At 48.8% G+C, this 17,115-nt stretch overlaps 5 protein-coding genes across 5 annotated transcripts; 4 read left to right on the top strand and 1 right to left on the bottom strand.

Annotated features, from left to right (window-relative positions):
* Window positions 1–3,356: 3,356 nt before the first annotated feature.
* On the top strand, window positions 3,357–4,127 carry MAA_00562 (Peptidyl-prolyl cis-trans isomerase, FKBP-type; the record flags this gene model as incomplete). Its single annotated transcript, XM_007818560.2, has 5 exons — window positions 3,357–3,537; window positions 3,607–3,691; window positions 3,723–3,764; window positions 3,818–3,891; window positions 3,958–4,127. 5 exons carry the CDS (start codon window positions 3,357–3,359, stop codon window positions 4,125–4,127), a joined length of 552 nt encoding a protein of 183 aa, XP_007816751.2.
* A 307-nt stretch (window positions 4,128–4,434) lies between these two features.
* Window positions 4,435–6,371, bottom strand: MAA_00563 (DNA-directed polymerase kappa; the record flags this gene model as incomplete). Its single annotated transcript, XM_007818561.1, has 2 exons — window positions 4,435–6,156; window positions 6,228–6,371. 2 exons carry the CDS (start codon window positions 6,369–6,371, stop codon window positions 4,435–4,437), a joined length of 1,866 nt encoding a protein of 621 aa, XP_007816752.1.
* A 667-nt stretch (window positions 6,372–7,038) lies between these two features.
* On the top strand, window positions 7,039–8,456 carry MAA_00564 (RNA recognition motif-containing protein; the record flags this gene model as incomplete). Its single annotated transcript, XM_007818562.2, has 3 exons — window positions 7,039–7,076; window positions 7,149–7,315; window positions 7,381–8,456. The coding sequence occupies 3 exons, from the start codon at window positions 7,039–7,041 to the stop codon at window positions 8,454–8,456; spliced, it is 1,281 nt and encodes a 426-aa protein (XP_007816753.2).
* A 1,276-nt stretch (window positions 8,457–9,732) lies between these two features.
* MAA_00565 (uncharacterized protein) lies at window positions 9,733–11,225 on the top strand (the record flags this gene model as incomplete). Its single annotated transcript, XM_007818563.1, has 2 exons — window positions 9,733–9,843; window positions 9,906–11,225. The coding sequence occupies 2 exons, from the start codon at window positions 9,733–9,735 to the stop codon at window positions 11,223–11,225; spliced, it is 1,431 nt and encodes a 476-aa protein (XP_007816754.1).
* A 2,159-nt stretch (window positions 11,226–13,384) lies between these two features.
* On the top strand, window positions 13,385–14,266 carry MAA_00566 (quinone oxidoreductase; the record flags this gene model as incomplete). Its single annotated transcript, XM_007818564.2, has 3 exons — window positions 13,385–13,411; window positions 13,587–13,832; window positions 13,925–14,266. 3 exons carry the CDS (start codon window positions 13,385–13,387, stop codon window positions 14,264–14,266), a joined length of 615 nt encoding a protein of 204 aa, XP_007816755.2.
* Window positions 14,267–17,115: the final 2,849 nt, after the last annotated feature.

Raw genomic sequence — 17,115 nt, 5'->3', positions numbered from 1 at the left:
ATGGAAGGGGAAAAGCAATGTTGAACGAAAAGTCGCAATTCACGACCACTCTAACACCAGGCAACTATCACGATCGGCGATGGGGGTTACCGTAGCCGGGGCTAGGTGATCCGTGTTCTTGTCCTGGTCTGTTGTGATTGACAACCTTGGTTCCATTCGACGATGTATTTACTTGAATCGCATGCTTATCTGTTTTACATCTGTCAGATGTCTGAACCTGAGTATTGTGCCAAGAGTAAGACGAGGACTTACCACCTCCATGCTGTCGGTAGGTGCCAGAAGACAACGAGCGACAGCTCGAACTTTCCATAGAACTCGCGTATGATTCGCTGGAATAAGAGTAGGAGCTTCCGACCGAGGCAGCCCGGCTTGATTGGTGTACCTGAACTTTGTATGGAGCAGGCATTTAAGACGTTGGCTTTTGAAACTGCTGATGTGTCTGAATGAAGAATCAGGGCTGGTTGGGGTGCGTGTAAATAGACAAGAGAGGCGATGATCAACTACTTGAATGCCCGTGAGGTGGCTCTATGTGTACGAGGCTTCAGAATGTATGAGATGGTATGAAACTAGAGTATGGAACAATGGAGATATGACTGGAACATGGAAGGGGAAGACGCTGATATATATGTATACCGGATATGTATGCATGGAGACTGAGATAGGGTCGGCCAGCAAAGGAGAAGCCGGTGGCCTGCGGGCTCGACCGTGGCACTGTCTAGTTGAGAATGAGGCAAGCATCTTTGTTTGATACGAGCTTTGCCAGGGCATGTTCCTGATGGGGCTTCAAGAGCGGGAATGAGTCAAAGGGGTGCACCCCTAGTAAAACCCAAGTGTGATGACGAAGACAGTCGTCGTCAAAATTCACGGTGAAAGAATTGTAGGGCAAGAGTAAGAGTAAGGCGTAACATGGGCTTGGTTGGCTAGGAATACTAGGATCATGCTGGCCTCGTCTCGATTTGCAATAGTAACAAAAGCATAGCCTACGGAGACAGCGGCAAGTATTGTTCTCTGTTCCATCATAAGCGAAGACGAGGCGGAAGTGGCAAAAGTTGGCCGCGTGCCCAACCAAGAGCTTGAGCAGGGAACACGACGAGTACTAGCAACACGGCGGAAGCGGGAATGTCGCCAAGCCAAGCCAAAAAAAAAAAGTCCGGTTTTATCGAGAAAAAAAAAAAAAACGTCCTAGGACGTGAGCATGGATATGGCGCCGGGTCGGCAAGGCGAACATGATGGCCTGGCTCAGACCTGGCCGATGGCAGGAAGTGTCTGGTGGAGTGTCTGATCTGGTGGCACCGGACAGCACTTGAGCTCCTCTGTACACTCTGAGTAGGTCTGGTCCGGTACATATTGTTCCACTCCCTAGCACAACAGTGGTGAGCGCAGAGGTGACCACGAGAGGGAGTTGGGACAATGGAAAATAGAAATGCGAAATGCGCAAAATGGCCGAGTCTGAGCCACAGAAGGGTGCCATTAGCCATCAACTGTGCCTTGCTGCTGCCCTCACATCTCACCAAGTTTGGAAACCAGCACCGTCGAGCTGTCTGATGAACGCGTTGATGCGCACCGTGGCTAACGTTTCGCGAGTGCTACAACATCCGCCAACAGCCCGCACGAGGTAAGACACGTTAATAGGTACCAGCAGCCTCGGGGTTTGGAGGTGAATCTGACTGATTCGCCCACAGCCCTTCTCCCAGGCATCACCGAAAGCTGGGAAGTTGGTACACACCCCTGTCGCAGGATGCTAAGGCATTGCCTCAATAACACTTTGTGCTCACCCCTGGTGAGATGTGTGAGATGTAAGGCCGCGGCTGAACTCTGATGTGCCTTGTCTTGCCAAACGAGTCGGACGTATGTACTATTGTTGTCAGGCGGGCTGCCTCTGCTGCGAGCCTCACATGCAATTCAAAAAGGGGGCGGGCTTGGCTCTGCATTGGGAGGCCATGGACGCAAAACAAGAGTCGGCCCTCTGTGGCTTTATTTCTTCCCAGACTTATAATGTCTGGTCCGACTGACACTGACACTGAGACTAGCATCGATCGATTATGCGTGTATGCAGGCGGCGACCAACCCACAGTATCTTCAGCGTACGGACCTGCAGTGGTTCCTGTAGAGCTACGAGATGGAGCCAACGATTGAGGGGAGCAAGATACGATAGGGCACGTCAGAGACACACCAAACTCTAGAGTGCATGTGGCTGTGCCTTGAAGCTGTGATTTGCCTGATGGGCTGCCATTTGCCGCGCACCTCTTGGGGTCTGACGCAGGTACCATTGGGCACCAAGTCTGCGAAAGCTGCACAAACATCCGGTCCCAACTTGCGCTCTTGTTGTCAAAACACGATACTTTTGCCAAACACTCGGTACTTATCTTAGGTACCCGTTTAAGACGTCGATACTTACTTCGCGTCTCCGCGAGTGCCTTCTCCGGCAATGTCTTTTGTCGTAGTATAACATGCCTATTACGGGGGCAGGGAAGCAGAAGTAGCTGCCAAGGGGCGGGCCAACTCGAGTAGAGACGAATCAACACAGATATAATACCTGGATGCCTTGATATACATATGTGTGCTACCAATGGGGACGCATCCGTGATTGCATATTTCTACATTGGGTGCCCAGGTGCTCAAGGGTTTGTGTTTTGGGGAATCCATGCTCTAGTAGAAATTTGGAAGGTCCAAGTGCCAACATCTCATGCGCTGTGCAGCCATCTAAACATTGTCATCAGGCGATTCAATGTTCCCTCTTGAAGTATTGTCTGGTACAGTGTACCTGAGCCTCTAGCGACAGGCTTTGTTCTCAGTGACTTCAATGTTCTGACATTAAAAAATACGTGCGCTTGAAAGTCTGGTCAAAAGAATTAGTATAGAGGAAATACCTGAAGTATCCAGCTACTTAGACTTCTACGTGCTGCGATAGGCACCTAGGTACTCCGTACTTTGCGAAGTGTTTTAATCGCGAACGTGCGACGTAGCTCTGTGGCATTCACTGTCGTGCCTCTGACTCCCGAGCCCATGTGGCCTGGTGGAACATTGATGCATAAATGCTACTTGACCAGGCAACCAAGCTACCAGTCTGTACCGGCCAATTGGTATGACCTGTGAACATGTGTATTACTCCGTAACAGGCTTCAACTGTGACCTGTGACTGGTCCACAGGCCCCCTCCCGCCCGCTTACCTGCCCGACCCAGCCACGTTGTCACTTCTGTCAATTCACTTCAGAACGCGTGCGCACACCTTGCAACATCCTCGACTCAGGTACGGAGCAGTCGACCCGTCTCCTTTCTTCCGTTGCAAACCGGTGTGCCCATTACCGAAGCTTCTACCCACTCACCTGCCCAAATTAATTTTACAGCGCCTGAAGATGAAGTCTATTACATTCTTGTCCGTTCTCGCCGCCTCCGCGGTTGGCCTTGGTGCTGCGGATGACCTTAAGATTGACGTGACACACTCAGTCCAGTGTGACCGCAAAACTCAAAAAGGCGACAAGGTCGCCATGCATTACAAGGGCACACTGGGGGACTCGGGAAAAAAATTTGATGCTAGTACGTTCCATTCTTTGCAACTTGTGCATTTATACCGTGAAATGGTGCTAATTGTATTTACTCGAAAAGGTTATGACAGAGGCCAGCCGCTCCAGTTTACGTTAGGGGCTGGACAAGTCATTGCAGGGTTCGATGCCCTGATGTCTCCGGTCTTGTATGATAGAGCTAACGAAAGGATGGATTAGATGGGACAAAGGCCTTCTTGACATGTGTATTGGAGAAAAGAGGTCTGTCTCAACATTCGTGACTCTGTGCACTGCTTCTAGTTAACATCTGCAAGAACATTGACCATCCCCTCCGAGCTTGCCTATGGCGACCGTGGTATCGGCCCCATTCCCCCAGGCGCCACTCTAAGTACGTTGACCCTGCTGTGTCATGCTCAAAGTTTTGGCGCTGCTCATGTTGACATATGCCGTGTAGTCTTTGAAACCGAATTAGTTGGAATTGATGGTGTCGCCCCCCCGGAGAAAGAGACAGGAAAAGACGAAGCAAAAGAGAACAAAGAAGCCGATAAAGCTGGCGAAAAGGTAATCATAGTCGTGCTCAAAGCTACTGAAGCCCCTAAAACGTTCATGGCTGACAACAGATGATGTACAGGGCCACGAGGAATTGTAGTCGTTGTTCATCGAGCTCATCAGCAGGGGTTATTTGGAATATCTAAGCGTGGACTGTCGAATTAGTCATGAAGATATGTGTTTGTTCATCAATAGCCTCACTGAATGTAGGCTCTCTTTTTCCATGTGTTCTATTCGATTGTGATCACAGGCACAATCATAATCATACAACTCTGTCTATGTGGTTGATTCGAGCCCTTAAAGTGGCAAGTGGAACATGTAGTACTAGGGCCAAGGTAATGTGTCACGAATGAGTATCATTACACATGCGTGCCGTGTATACTCATCCAAACGAAAGCCTTTTCTGCTTTGGATCTCCTGGAAGAACCTTTTCCTTCTTCTTGTTCAGAGACAGCCGCTTCAATTCAGGCTGAACCGCCACTGCCTTCATTGGTATCTGACACTGAACTGCGTCTCGTATCGTCTTCCGCGATAAACAAAGGTCAATGTGGTTGTTAAACGTCTTTTCATTAGCCTCTTGTGGCCGAAAGCAAATAGGGCAGTCCCACCACTCTTCTCTTCTATCCAGCCCATGTTTGTTGGGATTAGGTACAACCTCCTTACCATGTCTGCCAAGTTTGGAGCTCTCAAAGCTTTGATAATTGCATAATTGACCAGACGCCACGCTTGGGATGTAATCTTCAGCGGGTAGGCTTTCCAATACTTCGGTCTTGTCGTATGTTATTTGGCTCTCTAAATTCTGGTTGGGCTGACACTGGTCTCCCGTACGAGTCATTTCCTTTCTTCTGAGACCAAAGAAAGCCATTGTGTCTGGCTTTTTGGTGCTCACAAGATGCGTACATCGCAATCCCATTAGTCTAAGTTTCATAGCTGGTATCTCTTGCTCGAGCTTTGTGAGAATCGGTAAAGAAAAGTTGTACAGCTCATCAGCAGAGCATATGGCCCGCGGCATTACAACCTGTCGCGTAAAGACTTCGAACGTATGTAGTTTTATCTTCAAGCAGAGAGTTCGGCCTTTGCAATGAGCTCTTTCCATATCTTTCTCTAGTTCCTCGGCTGTCCATCGCAACTTCTCCCTTAATTTCACAGAATCCGACAACTCTCGAAACGTGCTCTCCGTTCCGATGCTCTTTCGCTCGTATTCCTCGGCAGGTTGTATCTTCGTACGGCCAAGTCCAAGGTAGCAGCCGATCAGAAACTCGAAAGTTTTGTCCCCAAACAACATGTTGAGATATTTCCTTTGATCGTATATATCACCGCAGGTTCTCACACCGAGCTCCAAAAGCTCACGTTCAAGCACGCGACCAATACCATTTACTTTCCTGGTTGGCAAGTCTCTCATGAATGCCATGATGGATGTACGATCGGACGGTAGCACGTACTGGCCATTCGGTTTGTTCATGTTTGAGCAGATCTTCGCAAGTTTTGTGTTTGCGGCAATGCCGGCTGACACTGTTATATCTGTTTTTTGGTAGATTTCTCGTCTCATTTGCTCAATGACTTCAGCCGGAGTGGCATCTTTGTCGTGGCAGTACTCGGTTATGTTGAGGTAGGCTTCATCTATACTTGCACTTTCAAACCGCGGGTCGTAATCTGCAAGAATCTCTCGAATCTCCTGGGCTTTAGCTGTGTATTTCGGAAAGCTTGGCTTAATCAGAATCAAAGAAGGGCACAGTTTTTTCGCCACAAAACCAGCCATGCCAGATCGACACCCGAATTGTCTTGCAACATAGTTGCACGTCGTTAACACACCTCCGCCAACAGCAAACGGTACGTCTTTGAGCTCAGGACGTTCTAATTGTTCTACGGCTGCATAGAAGGCATCGCAGTCAATGTGAACAATATGTTGGGTAAGGTCTCTTGACAGTTCGAACTCATGAATAACGCGGTCCGCATTTCGGAGTTCCTGGGTGAGGTCCGCCTGTTCAAGCTGACGTTTTCTTGCAAGAATTTGTTCAATCTTTTTTGTTAAAACTTGGTCTCTAACCTCCTCCCGGTTAAAGAATTTTGAGCCTCTGGAGGCATTGTAAATAATTTCTGATACCTGCGTCACCGGTTGGTATAAGAGTATGTATGAAGGTGAGGGACAGGAAGGGGACGAAGTCGCAATCCTACTTTACTTTGGTCCACTTTCTCTTGGCCAGCTTTGGTCAATGAAGGGCCAAGTAGATGATATTTGAGGGTCTTCGATGTCCCATCTGATTCCACGGGGTATGCCGCAGCATCTGCGCAAAGTTGAGGACTATTGCTCGCAGCCATCCTGGGAGTGACTTGACTCTTTGGGAAAGCACCAGGCGCAGATTAAGGGGATTGGCTGATATAGTACCACCCCTATTCATCACAAGGAACAAATCCTAGAGGAAGAACAGAGTATCAAGGCCAGAATGAACGGAGAGACTGCGATGATCTGAAGCTTATCCGTCAATGTGAGCGTGAGAGCTGTTGCGACGCGAAACGCGAAGGCACGTGATTGCTTATATTTGTTAGTCTCCACTAGTGCTACGACACCTGGGTGGCCCACTTATGACACTACTCTGCACGACCTTTTTGGTGGAGTATCACATCTGCCATCGCCTCAATATGGTCCTCTTATTGGCTGCTACAGGCTCAAATAGGGACAATTAAGCGCTGAGGAAAACGCCATTCAAGGGTCACTGCATATCCTGTACAAGCAAGTACGGAGTACGTTCATGCGATCAAAGCCATTACAGACGACGTTGACCGCCATGGCTCCATCAGCGCGTGCGAAGGGCCGGGAGTGGCACCTGGGGCCTGGCAGTACAAAAGGCTGACCTACTGCAGGATGGCTTGACTTTCCCCGCAACCCTCCGTCTTTAATACCATTGAGCTCGATGTCATTCTGAGAGCTTCTGGGGCTCGTGGCCTTTTAACCAGATCTCATTTGGTCAAAGTTTTCACACGAAAAATGGCAGCGCGAGCCGGCGAGGAGAACGTAGCTACACTGTGAGTCGATCTATCCGGTTTTCTGGATGGTCCATGAGCAAATTTCTGATCAGAAAATTTGGGTTTCGTTAGATTTGGAGACATACATTACTTCTATGAACCTGAAAATGCCAGGCCGAGGCATCATCGTTTTGACAAAGGTTCATATGTGTACCTTTTTGAAAATGCGCACGACAGAAGGTGCCGCATAGAGATAGCGAATCAGCCAGGGACTGATGAGCAGGATGCTTTTGACGGGTGTGAGGACCTCACCGGCCCTAAAAACTAGATTTGAACAGATCAAGCTAATGATGACATTATGCAGTTCTTGACCAAACCCGTGTGAGATACTCTTACAAGCAACACTGTGCTGTGTCTCTTATTGTGGCCGATTCTGTGGATCACAATGAATGGCATCTCCCAACCTACGATCCGAGAAATGACAAAAAGTACCATTATAAGTTACATTCACTCGATATTTACTTTTGGACCCAAAGTGATGCCCTTAGATTCGTCAATGGTGTGAGAAGAGTCTTGCCGTCCGTCCAAGTGGAGGTTTTGGACGAACCCTGCCATCAACAAACTATAGGAATGAGTTCAGTTGTCCAGAAGCTCGAGAAAGTAGCTGTTTCAGACCCGCAGTACGGAAATACTACTTCTTCATCATCGGAGATTGTATCTCAAGAACCCACAGTTGATCCGGCTCCGGCAGCTTCGCTTGACATACTAGTGAATCCGCTTCCTCCTCCTCCGCCGCCGCCAGCCAGTTTCGCCCCGATGGCGTATAATCCTGCCGCACCGGCTGCACCAGAGACGATAAGACATCGTGAAAAAACACCACCACCTGATGAAGATCCGTTAAACCCATTGGCAGTGGCCGTTGCTCACGATTATCAAAAACAACCGTTCACGCCAGGGTTTCCTCCGCAGTCACAACTTTCACTCGGAATGGCCAGTCCTGGGCTGCCGCCAAATATCAGCAACACTTCTAGTTTGCCACTTCAATTTGCCGGGCCTCCTAATCAACCAGGTACACAAAGAGCCGCAACAATGCCTGCGAATTCAGGATCGGCCTTTTCAGGACCCCCAGGGTCTCCGGGCTTTATACCACCGCCACCTCCTCCCCAACCGTCGACCCAAATCCCTGGGCACGGCACTGTCGCTCCTCCCGGAGGTTTCTCTAACTATACATACAGCCATCAGAGTACCTTGCGGCAAGATGGTCAGGATTATTCCATACATCAACAACTATATCGGCCAACCGAGATCGAATTTGGCATGAACAAGCCACATCAATATCAACCTAAAACAGAAACACGAGGAAGGCTAGAAGAGAATGCGGGACGCCTAGAGAGAGGCGTTTCTGGCATGCTGAAGAAGTTTGAGAAGAAGTTTGGCTAGACTGTGGAGGAGCTCTACGTTCGACGCTGCTGAGATCCCCAGCACTCTGCGTGGGCAGGTGAGGCGCATGGGGATTTCAATATGTGCTGTCTTCCAACATGTTGAGAAATTCATAGGCGATTAGGAGCATAGAACCTAATGATTTTTTTTTTTTTTTTGGATCGAAGGTTGTGCTAGGGGTGCCCTACCCGTGGGGAAGTTCTGACGAGTCGTTCCCACGTACAACTCGGCTCTCTCTCTCTCTTGGCGTTGACCTTTCTTCCCTGGTGACCGGATGGCGTCGGTGTTGTATAATACTAAGCTCGTGTTTGACTGATGACTGAACGGTCTGATGCACCTAATAGTTATAGTATGTACCTTTCCATTGACCCATTATCACCATCCTATTCAAGGGCGTGTGTCTGCATCTCAGTTCCTGCCGATGCCAGAGCCTTTAACCGTGGACAGCCAGCCACACTAAATGTCATTTAACTGGAAAGATATATAGCGCTTGTAAGCCTGGCCACTCTGCAGCACTGTGCCGATATTCATTTGGACTAATCACCTCCAAATGGCTGTTTTCTCTGAATAAACTTATCTGTTGTTTCCTTGACTATTCTTGTGGCCGCGAAGGGTTGGCTGCCGTTGGCGTTTGGGCCATGTAGCTCATGGTACACCAAAAATACCTAGGGCAAGTACTTTTGTGTGTGAATACTAGTAGTCACTACGTACCCCTCCCGAGACTAGACAGCTGAGGTCCCCACATTCACCTGTTATCTGCCTCAAGGTGGAAACTGGTTGTTTGAACGTCATTGTGGCTGTTCCAACCTTGACCTTCGGCCAGCCATTCTCATTCCCCTATTGGCTGGACAGCTAAAATGGTGGTGGCTGAGGTCGCCATGGCGGCTGACTACAATGGTGGATGACATTGCCTGAGGAGCTTTTTGCGATACGAGCCAACAGGTTTACTAGGTCCTACGACGTTCTTTTGTCTTCACCGTTTCAAGCAATAACCAGTCACCGAGCGCCGCCTTTAACAGTTTGTAGTGCGACCCAAGCTCCGAGCTGTACGTACTTGTTGTGCGTCTGTCTCGAGTTTGCTCAACGGATACAACTCTTCGGCCACCGTCTGGCCTAAGCTCCGTGATCTAGCCGGGCCAAGCCATTGAAGAACATATCGATCGGCCGCCGAGGAAACCACACTTGAAATAGTCTATTCTGGAATTATTCCCCGTTTTAGCCTTGTTATATGCCAAGTCATGTAGTCATTTCTCTATACGGTAACAATTGGGAAAACATGCGTCTCCCACATCCACCTCTTCCGCGAACTTCCACTTCACACATCGTGACCGAACCCACCGGGCAGCTACGTCGCCGAGACCTTAACACCAAAAATTTGACATTTATTGTATGTTATTTTGTTCATACTAGAAATTCAAGTCCTGCTGTCTAACAAAAGACACCCCACAGATTATTTTTGTCGTCATTGCGTTATTTGCCTTCATAGCGGTCCTCCTTGTCGCTTTTTTTAGAGCACGTCGTCGCCGGCCAGACGATCAAGATGCGGGATCAGGCGGGCGATGGCCAGTCCTTCACGTGTTCAGGCGCAAGCGAGTTGGTCATAGAAGATATGAGCAAACTTCTGGTGAGAATCTCGATGGCGAAGCACAGATTCATCAGCTCGAACCAACGGCAGTGTCTGCCAACCATGTCAATACCCTTCAACGAGATTCACGACAATCGGGGAGCAGAGCGACACGGGCGAACCGAACCGGGGCTTCGGTTGACCGGAACACCTCTGTTCGTTCTGTGATGACATTACCCGCATACCGTGCTACTGCTGGGAATAATGAGCAGGTTCTCGGGAGAGAAGGTGATAGAGATGGTGTTGACGTAATTGTCGACCTCCCTACCGCTGAGGAGGAGGAATCCTTACGAGAAGAGGAAATGGAAGCAATATATCAAATACGAATTGCTAGACGAGAACAGATTGCGCAGCGTGATGAGCTGAGGCGACAACGCCGCGACGCTCGACAGCGAGGTGACAATAATACTTTGGCCGATGCTAGGGCACGATCTCGCGCTGCTAGCAACAACAGCAACCTTGACGAACTCCGCCAAGAAGTTAGTCGTATACAAGACCAGCGACAGAGATCTGTTTCCAGCGTTTCATACGCAGATTTGGGCGTTGCGCGACACGACGGGACTCGGATCAGGGCGAGTAGCAACGAAAGTGAGCGTATTGGTCTGCTTTCTGATGCTGCCAGCATCGCAATCTCAGCCCGATCTGAGGTTGGTTCATCATTGGGACTGCATCGCCGAGAACAAAGCGTCAGCTCTTTGGTTAGTGTTGATAGTGAATTTATCCCGGAGCCATCCAGGACACGGGCGAATTCAGGATCTACTACACCAGGATTGCTGAGCGGAGAGCCCGCAGCTGGGTCCAGCCCGGAGCATGTGCAAGATGACTTGGGAGTGGAACCAAACCCCCCTCCAGGGTATGAGGTTGTGTCTATCGAAGATGATGCCAGGGAAGTGGCAGGACCGATGACCCCGTTGAATGGGCCGCCACCGGATTATTCTGGACCAAATGAGCATATGCCGCAGACTGAACAGACATCAACAGAACCTGCTCATCCAAGTCCACGAGAAGGGAGAACACCGTCTCCGCTACGTACAGCAAGGGGGGTTGGCGGCGCACCTCAGTTACCTAGCCTGCGGATATCCAGGCTCCCGGCGATTGTAATCCAGCCACTGAACGAAGAATCTCGAGACGAGAATGTATTATGATAAGATAGTAGGTGATGCTGGGTCTTAACGAATGATGACAGTTGCGTGGCGTTTTGGATATTTTTTTGCCGCCCTGTTCTTTATTGCTCTGAGATTTTCTAGTTCGGCACTTTTCAACGTTGGCAAGCAACTTTTCTTAGCGGGAAAACATATTAATGAATGGATGTCTCGCTTTGCTGTTCACGTGGACGGCAATTCCGAAGGCATCTACTTCTGTTCGCTGTACGTTGCACGGTTTTTGTCCCTGGGTAAAACGGCATTCGGAATTATAGAGTATATATCTATACACATGGCAGTCAGTTCAATGGAAATATAGTGTTTTTAGCCACCATACCCCCTTTTTGTACTCTTCCATACTAACCCCAGCGTACATTTTAGATTCCGGTCGGGAGCAGGACAACATTGATGAACCAAATGACGCGGTTTTGTTGAGGGGATTTTGAGAGTGAAAGGGGAGGCAGGAGGACAATCAGGGTTTGATCTACTACTTGCCTCTTGCACTGCTGTACGGTGTGTCCGTTTCGCTACTCCCAGTTGAACATTGGTAACGGCCGTTGGGGGAAGAGTTCTCCCTCCGGTTCACTACAATAGGTCATGAAACAGTGGAGTCTAACTACCTACTTAAGTAGGCAGGCATTTCTGCAATGTTTGTTTCCAAAGCCCGAGGAGCTGCCGTTACAGAATCAGGGCTTGTAACTATTTGCTGGGCGTCTATTAAATGTATCAATGATGGGACATGGAGTGGTTGAGTACATGGAAATCTACATATACGCGTGCGGCCCCTATTTTTGAGGACAGCACGGCCCTCACAGGACAGGCCTTGAATTTCCACGGGTCATTGAAGAGTCTGACTCAATAAGAACTTTGATAAGCTGTCTCGTCATTGCCTACATGCTTAGCAATGGTCACCAAAACCCCTTGGCCCCTGGGTACCCACGTACCTAGATAGATTTTCTTGATGTCCGAGGTGTTTTAGATGTCCGTTGTTTACCAATCAATTGACCACCCTCTCAGGAGCTGTAGTTGGGTGTGGACATGGGCATGCAAGGTGTTGCGGCCATGCACCAACATTAAAAATCATTGGGGTTGAGCTTATCCAAGCGTTAGCTAAGCCGTGTCGGCTCGATGGCAACATGGTTTGGGCTGCGGGGTCTTGGTAAGAATCAGTAATACTTGACTATTTGGTGGAGAAGTTCCTGCCATCCAAGAGCATCGTACCTATACCTGATACATTAGATGAGCGGATGAGTCCGGCTCCCTCAAGTCTCCATGTCGTGCTACTGCACTGACTTACCTGAGTACCTAAATACTTGTAGTGATTCGACCAGACATTTCAATGTTGAGAATACGCCAGGCCGCAGATATGTACAGTCGCAGGTCTCTCCTGCCCGTTAGACATTCCATAACTCAGGCTCCAACCGCGTAAAGTATATGGGCTTGAAGTGGGGCAAGCGGTGGTGCTGGGGGCGGGGTGCTGGTGTAATACAATATTTGCGTCCACAGAGCTCTGGACCTTGCTCACTTTCAAGTGCCTGGTTACTCAAGGGAGCCAAGCAATTGAGTGGCCCGAGGTCTACCTACTACATAAGTACCTAGATACTAGGTAGGTAGACCAGTGACATATCCCAAGTCAAAACTCTGGAATATTTTCATTGTTGGCCGAAACTGCTTGGTGCTCAGAGGTCTTGGTTGCTGAGGTGCCAGGCCAATGACTGGGAAGGTTTGGTTGGCTTGATTCCATCAGGGCTCTTGAGAGGAATAGCGTCACATAGAGTGGTGACAGCAAGCACGACGCAGCTCGGCCCATTGACATACCAACGCACCCCGCAGCCAACTTTGAAGGTACTGGTACATCCATGACATAACGACTCTGAAGGCTAATGTTGCAGCTACCTCCTGTCCAAGTGCGGGAGTTGACATCAGGCTAATGCTTGCCAGGTGGATTCGTTGGGCGAATGTTACACTGAGATGTCTGGTTAGATTGCCTTTGAATTGCTCAAGCAGCTCGAAGCTTTCTGGGCTATAAGAGCTCCGCGTCCTCCGACTCTCTTTATCCTTTTCCTACCGCCTTGATTTACGCTTTACTAATCTATCGACCTTCACGTATCTCTTGACTACCCTTCTGTTCAAAATACACGAGGTTTCTGCAACAGAACATCATGGCCCCGAAGATTGCCATTGTCTTTGTATGTCCTGCCAAAGTACCTCACCTCAGTTTGACTTTTAGTAAACCACCAAGAGCCGACGGTTGTTTGAAGCTTGTCACTTGGCCCTCCACTCCTTTATTTATCATTACCATCTTCTGCTTCTTGCATCCGTCCGGGCGTTTCATTCACTGACTCAAGCCCTCTCATTCAACAGTACTCAATGTACGGCCATATTCGGCAGCTCGCCGAGGCCGAGAAGAAAGGCATTGAGAAGGCTGGTGGCACAGCCGACTTATTCCAGATCCCTGAAACGCTCTCCGATGAAGTTCTAGGCAAGATGCACGCTCCTCCGAAGCCAACTGATATTCCGACTCTCGAGGATCCAGCCATCTTGACGAAATATGATGCCTTTCTTCTCGGTATCCCTACTCGATATGGCAACTTCCCTGGGCAGTGGAAGGTTTGTGACCCCCTGAAGAATATGAGGTGTCAGCTACGGTGCTGTCTATAAGTAAAATTTTCAAGTTTGCTTAAAACTAACGTCTGAGCTAGGCCTTCTGGGACAAAACTGGCGGTATTTGGGCTTCCGGCGGCTACTTTGGCAAGTATGCTGGACTCTTCGTGTCTACTGGCACGCCTGGTGGTGGCCAGGAATCAACGGCAATTGCAGCAATGTCCACCCTTACCCACCACGGCATTATTTATGTCCCTCTTGGGTACGCGAAGACTTTCCCCCAACTAACTAACCTCTCTGAGGTCCGAGGTGGTAGTCCCTGGGGTGCTGGTACGTTTGCGGCGGCGGACGGATCACGCCAGCCGTCTGCTCTTGAGCTTGAGCTAGCCACTATCCAGGGTGAAAACTTCTATCAAACTGTCTCTAAAGCCTTTGGATGACTGCATGATAGGAATGGCGAGAAAGGGGTTGCTTTGTCTGGAAACGGAACCCAGAAACAAGCAGCAGGCTCTTCCCCAACAAATGCCACACAACCAAAGAGAAACGAAGTAAAGGAGGGACCATGCGGATTGCCTGTTAAGTGTACGGTACTGTGAGATACCCGTGCAAATATGGATGGGGAATGCTCTGATAATTAGCATGGTTGTAGCTCAAATTTCTAGTCTACGTCTAAGAACAATTGTCTCCTCCGTTGGTGATACATATTAGCCTGTGTTCCAAAATGAAATCACGAATCTGACCGCAGCTCAGCCGCCTCGGCATTATACCACTCACCAGCTGACCCGCTCGCTTGAGGATATCCATTATTAGAGAACATTTGAGATCATGATGGACTGTCTGTAGAGTCTTTGCAAACGATAAAACGACCTTACCAGTCTGCGATACCCGGTGTTAAGAGAAGCCCTGTTTATCTTGTCATTCCCGATCAGAGATGGACAGACTGGCTTGCCAATGAACATCCTTTATGGTTCCCTAGCTAGAAAGAAAGTGAAATGCGTCGGTCAATTAAGAAAATGGGGATCTCTGATTCACCACTAATAAAATTCTTGATTCATGTGCTGGAAGCTAGGAAAATGTTGAACGCCATAGTAATGACTGCAATCTATGAACGCAGCCTGCCCCATGAACTTCTGAGAGCGACGGACCATCAGCCTTCGGAAATATACTTGTTTGAGACTAGGAGGAAGGAATGGCCTGAGAAGTGATGTGCCCAGCGGATGAAATCTCGGTTCTGGCTATACGATTTCTCGTGGCTGTTTGTCACTCCGTATTTGACATCTCAACTCTATAAGGTAAATTCCGATCCCATAAAGTAGAGGGGAGCTGGGAGCCAGAACGGATGGAAGCTGCGTGGGGCTCCGCAAAATCTCTCCGTCATTATTTGATGGTGTTCATGGATGGCCAAAGGCTTTGTCAGAGCGGAGATGTTCAAATTCCACACACCAGTCCCTACGACTACAGTCATGACTACGGAGTAGCAGAACGGAACAGGGTGGCTGATGGCATTTGTCACTGTTTGTTGACTATCGCTGAGCTGTGAAATAAACCCTGCATTGCCGAAGCAATAACACGTCCTGGACACATTGGGATGTATTGACCTTCTGCGTTCAATATTTGTACACGGGATGTGGCTAACAGGAAGCTACCTCTGACTACCAGGTACCTACCTTCGCCAATACCTACTGGGTGCCGAGTGGTAGGTAGAGGTGGGAGAAGCTCTGTCAGATGGCCTTGCTTGTAAATTATATCTACGAAGGCTTGCGTCAACAAGGTTGGAAGTTTTCCATACATCTCTGTCAGGGAAAACGTGCAAGTGCCTGCGATGGTGCAATCATAGAATGACTACTGAGTACGGAGTACAGAGTACTTATAAAGGGGTGATAAGGGACGTCTGTCTTGGTTATCTATAGGATGGACCTGGGGCCGGAAAAGTGAGAATTGAAGTGTCTCAAGATCAGCCTTGGCCACCTTTGCTATCAAGCCCGTTGGCGTGCCGCCCAGGCTGCTCTCAACTTTCACCGGAGCCCAGAAGCAAGACGAGTTGATACGTCCAACAGCGGCCGCAGAATTTCATTACATGTTGCGATTTGTCGCAGGTGGCTGCGTGTCCCGTCTTATTTCATTTTTGGCTGAGGAGCACGTACCATTTCACAAGAAGCCTGATGCACGTATGCTGCATCATACGGTCAGTGACATGATGCACTTGGTATTTGGCCACCGCTGGCAATTATGCTTTCAATATATAGTAGTATCTTATTCCAGCCATGATAGTTCTGGTAGGCTGATAGTACATTGACTTCTCAATGACCTCATCTCAACGGAGATGCGGCCCAACCAAGTTCCTCCAACTGTCTGCCCAGGTTCTGAAGTTACATGTAGTAGGAAAGGGATGGCTCCCCGGCCCTTTTCCCCACAGGTTCATCCAATAATGACCCCGGTGCCATGGCCCATATACATACACCACATGCTGGAAGCGCCAGACATAATCTACTTACTTAAGTACTAAGTAGATACTAGGTACCTAACCTACCTACCTGGGTACCTAGGTACCTAGTACCTAATGTCCGGTTTTGGGTCGATGCCTTCTAAGTTCTTAATCGCCATGTTTTGACTAGCGGCTCATGATGGCTTGCATTCGATGAATCGGATCTTGTGGAAAGCTACTTGAAGAGGCTAGAAAACTGGCTTCCTCAGTTCCATGACTGCCTGGCCCAGTGACTGCTGACATTATTGGCCAGCTACCTTGTTATCGTGCCAGACTGATCACTGTCAAGTCGACAAGTCGACTCAGTACGGAGTACGGAGTGAACATTTATTAATCCTGTTAGCAGGTGTTTGCACGGGTGTCAGGCTCTCGCCCCGCGCCCCGCGCCCCTCGCGCCCAATCCATCGTTAACTGAGCTACTTTGGAGCCTACATGTACTATTCCGTGGAGGACACGAGGCATATATCATTGCACTCCGACGGATTTCTTGTGCCTCTTTTCTTAATCCAGCTAGAAGATAGCTTGGTAGGCTAGATAATAGCCATGGCAAATCTCTTGGTGAAGTGACGATCGCTATTTACGAGGCCCAAATCATGCCTGAGCGCTGCCCTTTTACTTTTATTTATTTTTTTTAAAGAAAAAAAGGAGAAAAAAAAAAGGCAATGGGCTCTGTCTCCATGAAGTCTCGTGAACGTCAGAAACATCGACCTTAATTCAAAAATAATCCGAAACAAAAAATAGAGATAAAAACCGGGTAGTATTTACTACTTATTTACCGATCTAGGGCTACCTACTTAGACCTAG

This window comes from Metarhizium robertsii (genome assembly GCF_000187425.2).
Source record: "Metarhizium robertsii ARSEF 23 chromosome Unknown MAA_Scf_7, whole genome shotgun sequence".
In the NCBI taxonomy this organism is placed as follows: domain Eukaryota; kingdom Fungi; phylum Ascomycota; class Sordariomycetes; order Hypocreales; family Clavicipitaceae; genus Metarhizium; species Metarhizium robertsii.
This window is presented reverse-complemented; position numbering and strand designations above follow the sequence as displayed.